The sequence below is a fragment of the Schistosoma haematobium genome, chromosome 2, assembly GCF_000699445.3.
Source record: "Schistosoma haematobium chromosome 2, whole genome shotgun sequence".
NCBI classification, from domain to species: domain Eukaryota; kingdom Metazoa; phylum Platyhelminthes; class Trematoda; order Strigeidida; family Schistosomatidae; genus Schistosoma; species Schistosoma haematobium.
Window position 1 is genome coordinate 7,284,880 of NC_067197.1, and position 7,421 is coordinate 7,292,300.

Consider the following 7,421-nt stretch of genomic DNA (forward strand, 5'->3'; position numbering starts at 1 on the left):
CTGTATTTTTCTTCTTAAACCATATCCCTTTCCAAATTGTTTGACATGTAACATTGTTCTGTTTTCATAAATTATTTTTTAAGATTTGTTTTAACAAAAAGTATAAATGTCGACCACACTATTGTCTTCAGATTAAGGTGTACAGATTAAAACTAGACAATTATAGTACTGTATAGATTTTATTTTGAAATATTTACTTCTTAGTATTATGGACATTTTTATGTATAAAATTTAATCATATTCCTTATCAGTTATTTTAATTAAAGTACAAGTTGGACGTCCATGTGCGCATTGGAAAGGTATACGACATCTTGAAAGTTCAATTATAAGTTTCTCCATTTGCTTTCTGCTAAGTTTTCTTCCGAAACGAATTGCTTGATGACAAGCTCGACTTTCTAGAAGGGGATGAATCGCTTGCCTGAAAACGAAAGAAAAATTGTTTTATTTAAGTCGTAAATTACGTTAATTCTAACTGCGCGAACGCACCAAAATCATGTAAAGATTTTTGTGCTTATACACTTACCATTTGCAGTATATTATTCAGCCTGTTACATGGTTTACATGCATGTCTATCACACAAACGGGAACTATCGATATTCATCTTGAATGGCTTCCTAGATTATTTACTTCGAATACCTACCTTCACTATATAAATGACACCTATCGATTTTTTAATGTTTATAATCGTGTGTAACCACAATGATAAACTGACTGAGAAATATTCCTGCTCAGTAGGGACTTTCTCAACTTTATTTTTTCCTACTGAACATCAACTTTTACTATATTTCACCCTTTAGTTACTACAATTCGCAGAGTAATACGAACAAAAACCTTTTTTGGATGCTAAAACTTTTTGTGGCTTGGTTTCGAGATGATTCCGTAGGCTTCGCCTACCAATCACCTTGATAACCGTTATTATATAAATCCCAACGGTGTTTGAATTCGGAGGGCAATAAGAAGCGGCAGCTATAGTTTATTAGCGGATAGCACAGATAACCAAGTTACAAGCACATCGAGCGAATTCGAGCAGAAAGGCCAGTGTATTTGTGAGCGAATACAGATGTGAATTTATAGTCATATCGAACCAAGGCAAGGTAAAGGTTATTAATGCTATTCGAATACATATATACATGGGGAAGAGAATGATTCATCGAGTAATATTTAAGTTAGGGAGAGATATGCGTGTACGCTGTCACATGTGATCAAGTATACACGTTTATACAGACATGATAGCGATCATAATAATACAAGTAAATATACGAATTCTCAATGTTCGAACAATATTGTATGTTAAGTAAGTTAATAAAAGGGCTCGACAAAAATTAGTCGTAGGAGTGTTCCTATAATATCATCTTTTGGTATCTGTAATTATTTTTTCTTTAGGTCCAACTTTACACATTTTGCGTACTCACTGTTACGAGTAGTTGTTGCTGTTAGCACAGACCCATAACGTACATTAAATTGTTCAGAATTATTTAGACAAACACGCCAGTTACCACTTCTGGAGGAGCGTAGGCCACCAACCAGCACTCTCCATCCAACCCTGTCCTGGGAAATCCTTTCCAGTTGCTATTCATCCTTTTCATGTCTGCTTCCGATTCCCGACATAGCGTGTTCTTCGGTCTTCCTCTTTTCCGTTCCCCTTTTGGATTTCAAGTTAGGGCTTGCCTCATGATGCATTTTGGTGATTTACGTAGTGTATGTCTCCTATCCATTTCCAACGTCTTTTCCTGATTTTCTCTTCAACTGCAGCTAGTTCGTTCTCTCTCACAGTAGACTGTTGCTGATGGTATCCGGCTAACGGATATTGAGTATCTTGTGTGGACAAATGTTTATAAATACTTGTGCCTTTTTGATGATGGTTGTAGTAGTTCTCTATGTTTCATCTCTGCACAGTAGGGCTGTCTTGAAGTTCGTATTGAAGATTGTGACTTTGACATTGGTTGACAGTTGTCTTGAATTCTATATGCTCTTCAATTGTAGGAATGCGGCCGTTATATTTTCGATCCTTACATTTACGTCTGCATCCGATCCTCGTTGTTCATCGATGATGCGGTACGCGGAGGACCCCACATCTTCCAGTGTTTCTTCATCAAGTGTGATTAGGTTGGTGTTCTCCGTGTTGTATTTGAGGCAAACTACCAAAGTCAAATAAACTTTCACCAGGAAGTGAGAACTTGTTAGATATTATATTCGTGTTAGCTTTAAATGTCAACTAAACTTCTGTTTGTCACATGAATGGTGTGTATATGACCACTAGAGTTTGGATTGGCTAAACATTTCCGTACATGAATGGTTTATTCACTTTTAATAAGGCATCCAGCGATAGTTATTTTACTTGAACTATGTTCTAGCTGCTCTCACACGTTATGCCGCTCTTGGATTAACAGACGACTTACATCATTAGTAAAAATCCCTGCTCTAGTACTACACAAATGAGGGATATTATTAAGATATCTTTGGTACCAAAACCTGCAAAGCTGCGGCAGCGTCTAACACCTATCTCATAAAACATGAAATAATCAATATAGTTTACATTATGTATCAGTTTTATACCAGTGATTAGCCAACAATTCAGTTAACAATCGGATGGAACTATTTGTGACGTATTATTAATAGTGACTTTAAAATAGGAGCGCATTTGAAAGATATTGAATCCATAGTTTTAAATTTTATAATCAGTTCTCAGAACCTTCGGATTCAGTATATAAATATATGGATTTTGATGGCCGACTTACACAGGGCCTCAGTTAAATAATTACGGCCAGCCCATATTTTAGAACAATAGCTGGCACATCTTTGGATGTCTGGAAGTAAGGATTGACTTTAGGTCTTGAGTTTCGACGTTTCCTAGTTTTTATCTTCAAGTATAAGTTAATCTCACAGAAGCGTTCGATATAATAAATCACGAACCATTTTTACTTTTTTCATACGAGACTGATAGTCCATATAGCCAATACAAAATACTTTAACATAATCGAAATAAAATCCGAATTCTAAATTTTACACAAGTTAATCAGGATCTTGGACTTCCCATCAACGTCTTGAAAGAAAATTTGATTATCGCAGCGATAATCCCTCTTACAGCTTACTAATTCAGTGACTTATTATACTTGTATGCGGGGATGGACTTTCATCTCTAAATCCAAATTGTAGATGATTACACTTTATGTTGTTTTTAATCTCTACAGACATTGCTAATCATTTACTGGTTGAGTTTCTTGCTGTTTCCCTACCCTAGGATTAGTTCACGAGAACTAGAAGATACTGGTAACTTCTGTTAAGGATTGAACTAAATAGATCGTGTCATTGTATCCTTATCAATTTGGTTACTACATTTGCCAGCGTCCTCAAAAAATAAAATGATTCAAGACAAGCTGTCTAATCTCATGCAATCACAGAATCTGCTAGCACCAGAATAAAGTACTTTGGGTACTAAATATTTCTCCAACAAATCTCTTTGATAGAGGATTGGAGATATAGCTGAAGATAACAGTCCGTCTACTGATCTATTATTCATTAACTAGTAAAACACCCGGGTGGTTTACGTAAGGTTGCACAGAAATCTAACGATATTATACAAGGTATTATGTAAAAGGAAATTAACCGTAGTATGTAATTCTATGTGATCATTAGTAGCACAAAAATACAAGGTGGTAACAGTAGATTACAAAGATGGTCCTGAAAATGGTGCATGAAAATTGACTTCGGCAAGAGTTTACAAATTCAAGTCAGTCGCAGCAATAGTCTTTGATATAGTAGCAATAAACATCAGCACCACAAGTCCTGAAACAAACAAATTAGGGAGTAATTCCAGACCGTAGATTGCAAACAACAGAACATTGATATGCAGCAGTTGTTAAGGGGTTTCACGTGTTAAAATTCTACTTGAGAACCATTGTAAAAACTTGTCTAAAATATGTTTAATAATTTCACCAAGTCTGCCTAAAATATCACATGTAAGTTTGCTCAAGCTCCATCAGAATGAAAGTCTTGGATTTCGATAAATAAAAGATACTAGTTTGATAACCGTAACAACAAATATTTTGTAGAAAGTGTTACTGAAACGCTTAGGAATTTTTCTTAACTTAATTTTGAAGTACAGAGTCACCTTGTGTTATTATTCGATACCCTTAATAATGAGTTTGGTGACAATAAGTTTTCTTATACTCTGATGACAGCCGTTGGTATATGAGAACATTGTCGGAAGTTCACGAAATTATGACTGAATAAATCTATATTGGGACTGTCATTTTATCACAGAGGAATCGATTGCTGAATACCAACAACCGTTTTGAAAAAGAATATTGGATATTTACGAGGATATTGCAAAGTTTAACACAACAACCGACTGAATTATAATACAATTAAGGACTTTTAATATATAAAGTAAAAATACATATAACTTCCGGTGACATACATGATCTGGTGTATAATACTGACGTTTGATTCCTCCTGATTTAACAGTATAACCTGAATACAACTCGCGATGATTTTCTTAAGGAGTTTTTCTGACGAATGACTTTGAGGAATTACTCGAGGGATCATAGTAACGATAATAGACTGCTCCATGGAGTTACAATCAAGAATAGCTGAGAACCCATACTTTAATAGCCAATATAACTTAACTGGTTCTTGGTTCACTAAATTAAAGATATCGGGAACCAATCGCCTTGATAGTTTTAAAGATATTTTCCTGGAAAATATTTTCAAAAGTTGGAGTTCACGTGTTGCTCTATTTGAAGACATTTCAAAATGATTCAAGCACTCCTTCTCAAAAAATTCAACAAGTATTCTCTCATGTGCAGCGTGTTGATCAATTGCAATAATGTAGGAATGTTTATATCTGTATCCATGTGGTTTGGAGAATGGTTCTTCAAACAGTTGATAATGACTACTTTTAGCATTAGCAATCAGCAGGATAAACTTTTTATCAAACTGACCCACCACTCTAGCTTCTCTTAGACTATCGACAGTCAAACAACATTCATCGTCCCCGTCATAGAATGTAGTACACGACAACATATTACACAATATATATTATGCACACTACTGTTCCTTAAAACAATCAGATGTACAATACCAGAAAGTTGCATTTTCGAATTACATATATGCAGTAAAATGACTCATTCGTTATTTCGTTCCAGTTTGCTGCCGCTTATTACTGGTTCTAGGTTACTGATAGTGTAGTGGGAATCCGGTAGAGGTCTCGTCAAATGCCTGTCGTTTGTTAGATCATAATAGAAATATGGGGGAAAATCGAAAAACTATGGCTGAGACAAGTTTGAAGAGAGAAATTAAGTTAACGAGTCTTAAGTTTAGTTTATTAAAATTGTAGTGAGACTACGAAATTTTAGCGGGTTTGGCAAATGTTAATGGTTTCATTGTTTAATGGATTCGGCATGAAAAATTTGATAGCCCTAAAATTTTTTGCTCTTTTTATGTTAAAATCTTTTATCGTATTCATCATTGCAGTGTTAGCAACAATTTAGTATTGCGACTCTCACATTAGTGAGTAATTCTGTCGTGCGCTGAAATTACTACATAAAACAATATATACACATGTATTCCATTTATTTAATTATTTGATCACATAAACACTGGTACAAGTGAGTATGAAATACATATGCGCCACACGATAACAACAGGGTTGCGAGGGGAAAATGTATAGTACGTGTGATCAGAAGGACAAAATCTAACAGAAATTAATGTACGGGAGTGAAGTAATAATAATGAGAAACAGTTCATTTAAGAAAAATACAACAAGAAAGAATTCTTTGGGTTAAAGAAAATGCATCCATTTTTATGAAGAAAGTTTAAGTAGGATCGCCACTGGCTTTTATTCTGAGCCATGTCTGATAACGTCTCTAGCCACTGCGTTACACCATCTCTCGGACTCCAACCGCGGAGTTGTGAAGGACCAACAGAAGCCAGTACCGTGCAGCATTCTTTCACACCACGATACCATGTCATACACTGAGCAGCTCTCTTTTTCCAAACGGTCCCATTGTCGGCAAATAACTCACGACATGGAATTCTCTGGGACGGCATTGGTAGAACATGTCTAAGCCACCGAAGTCGATGTTTCAAGATAATGACACCAATTGAATAATTGTCCCAGCGCCGGAATACACGATGCCGAACCTCTGTATTACTAACATGGTGTTGCGATTGGATGTCAGCTATCCTTCGGAGACAATATTCATCAAACACAGAGTCGTCTAACATCCTCAACTCGGAGAGGCCAGGTTTCACAAACATAAAGCAGAACTGCTCTCACCGACGCGTTGTAGATCCCACCTTTTACAGCCAGACTAACATCACGAAGCCGCCAAAGGTGGCCCAGATTGGCATAAGCCTCTCTGGCTTTCACTATACGTGCAATGATCTCATCACTCACGCCACCACCAGCACTTATGTAGCCACCTAGATACACGAACTTCTCGACTACTTCTATCTGCTCACCACCCAGGGTGAGTACAGGATTAGAATCCTGTCAGTCTTGTAGAAGTACTTTGCACTTCGAAGGTGCAAAGCACATACCATACCTACGGACACTGATTGTCAACTGATTAAGTGCGGGTTGCATGCCTGGGGCATTATCGCACAGTAAGACAATATCGTCCGCATACTCAAGGTCGAGAAGTCTTTCTCCAGGCAACAGATCCACACCATTATTACTTACATTCATCAGAGCTGTTTCCAGAATGTCATCGATGGCAAAGTTGAAGAGGAATGGTGAGATTGGGCAACTCTACCTAACTCTACTGCTTGTATGCAACAGCGGTGAGAGGTGTTTGTATGCCCTGATCAATACCACCTAATACTCAATACAATAAATGAAGGGAAGTGGTCACACAACTCACATTGATAGTAGATGAGGGAAGGCTAAGACAGGTTTTGACAGTATGTAACCTAGATGATTGAAACCATCACAGTCGTCAAGATTTATATAACAGCTAGGAGTACTTTATAATTTAGACTATTATCCTCATGTAATTTATTAATACATTAGAGTAAAATACATGTATCACGAAACATTTTGAGACATATGGTTACGCGGACTGGCATAATGCATGTCAAGAGTATTGAGCTTCAATGTAAAACCCATCAGTTAAGATCAATCCATTAGCGTGTTCAACAAAATGATGGGATTGTATGGTTATTCTAGAAGTGTTAACGCGCTGTGACAACTTTGCTAAAATCCTTCATGGTTAACCTAACATACATTTAGAAACAACTAACTAATCTCTCCAAGCAATTGGTAAAATTATGGGATGCAGTTCTCAGTCTTCAGGTCTGGGACTATAAGGATTAGGAGTATTTGAATTATAATACGAACTACGAATCTGTAGCGTGGTGTCGAGTTGTGATTAACTATGAACACCGCTACCAAGAAACACGTGCCAAATAGATCAGAA

At 36.5% G+C, this 7,421-nt stretch overlaps 1 protein-coding gene across 1 annotated transcript; it reads right to left on the reverse strand.

Annotated features, from left to right (window-relative positions):
- Positions 1 to 160: 160 nt before the first annotated feature.
- Positions 161 to 5,039, reverse strand: MS3_00010733 (uncharacterized protein). Its single transcript, XM_012937960.3, has 2 exons — positions 4,421 to 5,039; positions 161 to 418 (listed from the first exon to the last, which is right to left on the reverse strand). Exons 1-2 carry the CDS (start codon positions 5,023 to 5,025, stop codon positions 232 to 234), a joined length of 792 nt encoding a protein of 263 aa, XP_012793414.1. The 5' UTR covers positions 5,026 to 5,039; the 3' UTR covers positions 161 to 231.
- Between the last annotated feature and the right edge of the window lie 2,382 nt (positions 5,040 to 7,421).